The sequence below is a fragment of the Anneissia japonica genome, unplaced genomic scaffold, assembly GCF_011630105.1.
Source record: "Anneissia japonica isolate Jap-2015-1 unplaced genomic scaffold, ASM1163010v1 scaffold456_len727751_cov192, whole genome shotgun sequence".
Taxonomy (NCBI): Eukaryota; Metazoa; Echinodermata; class Crinoidea; order Comatulida; family Comatulidae; genus Anneissia; species Anneissia japonica.
The window spans coordinates 277907-279180 of NW_022713155.1; the positions used below are offsets into that span (position 1 = coordinate 277907).

Sequence of the window (1274 nt, forward strand, 5' to 3'; positions counted from 1 at the left end):
CCCACCCTTTGCATATCCTCTATTCTTACCTTTTTCTGCATCGTACAGAATATTTTCAAGTAGAAGGTCATTGTGAGTGAATACAACATTATTTTCGCGTTTGGTCAATGTGGCTTCTAACAAATTTATCTCTTCTGTGAGCTGATCAGCGCTTGGAATCATCTTCTTATATCTATTAGAATAATAAAAGAAATTCAATTAAATGTTACAATTAAACATTACTAATACAATTAATCTCTGACGGTTTACATCATTTTACTTCTTATAGTTTCTTTTTCATTTGTCCCTTCATCTATTTTTTTATTTATTTGTCCCTCCATTAGCTCATTCTTTTAACTGGATACTTTTTAATACAAAAAGTGTCTCCCAAATGGCCTATGTTTGTTTTTAAAAAAAAAATAAACAGGTTACTAATAGAAATTAAAATAACATTAAAGCATTGTACTCATGATCTAAACAAACGTACAGAAAGAATATCTACAATGTAAATTATTCAAAAATACCGTAAAACCCCAAATAAAATCCCTCCGCTTCTGTTTTTTAAGACCCTATGATGGACTTCTTTTCAAGATGGGCTTCTTTTCGAGATTATTTTTGCAAACTAAAGAGGAGGACTTCTTTTCTAAGTCAATGTGTAAATTTTGGAATTTCTACTATACAACATTTTTCAACTATGGAATTCAAAATTTTGTTTAATATTTTCTAAATTTTAACCATACTAGTACAATAAAATAATAATTGATAGTGACACGCTATCATAATAATCAAAGAAAACGTCAGTCTGAATGTAAGCCCATATTATCTTGATTATTAGCTTAGCCCATGGGCTTCTTTCGAGATTAATTATGCAAACTTAAGAGGGGGCCTCTTTTCGAGATGGGCTTCTATTCAAGGTTTACGGTATATAAATAATAATAGGCATGTGTGTACAATAATTATATTGAATTAAAATACTGCAAATAAGATGAGATATGATTAATTAGATCACATTATTTCCAAGACAGGGGTTCATAAACTGATATTAATTTGATTTGAATAAACACTTAAGTATCCTGGCTTATATCAATTTTATTTCCTTATTTCATTTGGAAGACTATCAAATAGTTTAACAAATCAGCTCAAATTTGTTATTAATAGTACAGTGGTATTATTACTTTGCAGTGGTACAACTTCAAAAATAGCATAAATTATAGACATGATGGTGCCTACTTTTACAGAAGTTTAATAATTAATACTAAACCTAACAGACAATACAATATCAGACACTTTCTAAC

General features: G+C 29.0%; 1 protein-coding gene across 1 annotated transcript in view; it reads right to left on the bottom strand.

The window, feature by feature from the left end:
* Positions 1-1274, bottom strand: part of LOC117108285 (ethanolamine kinase 1-like) — a 13071-nt gene that overhangs the window by 2043 nt on the left and 9754 nt on the right. The window contains exon 4 of the mRNA XM_033250263.1: positions 30-172. Coding sequence (XP_033106154.1) covers positions 30-172 — 143 coding nt within the window. The remainder of the gene's footprint in view (positions 1-29; positions 173-1274) is intronic.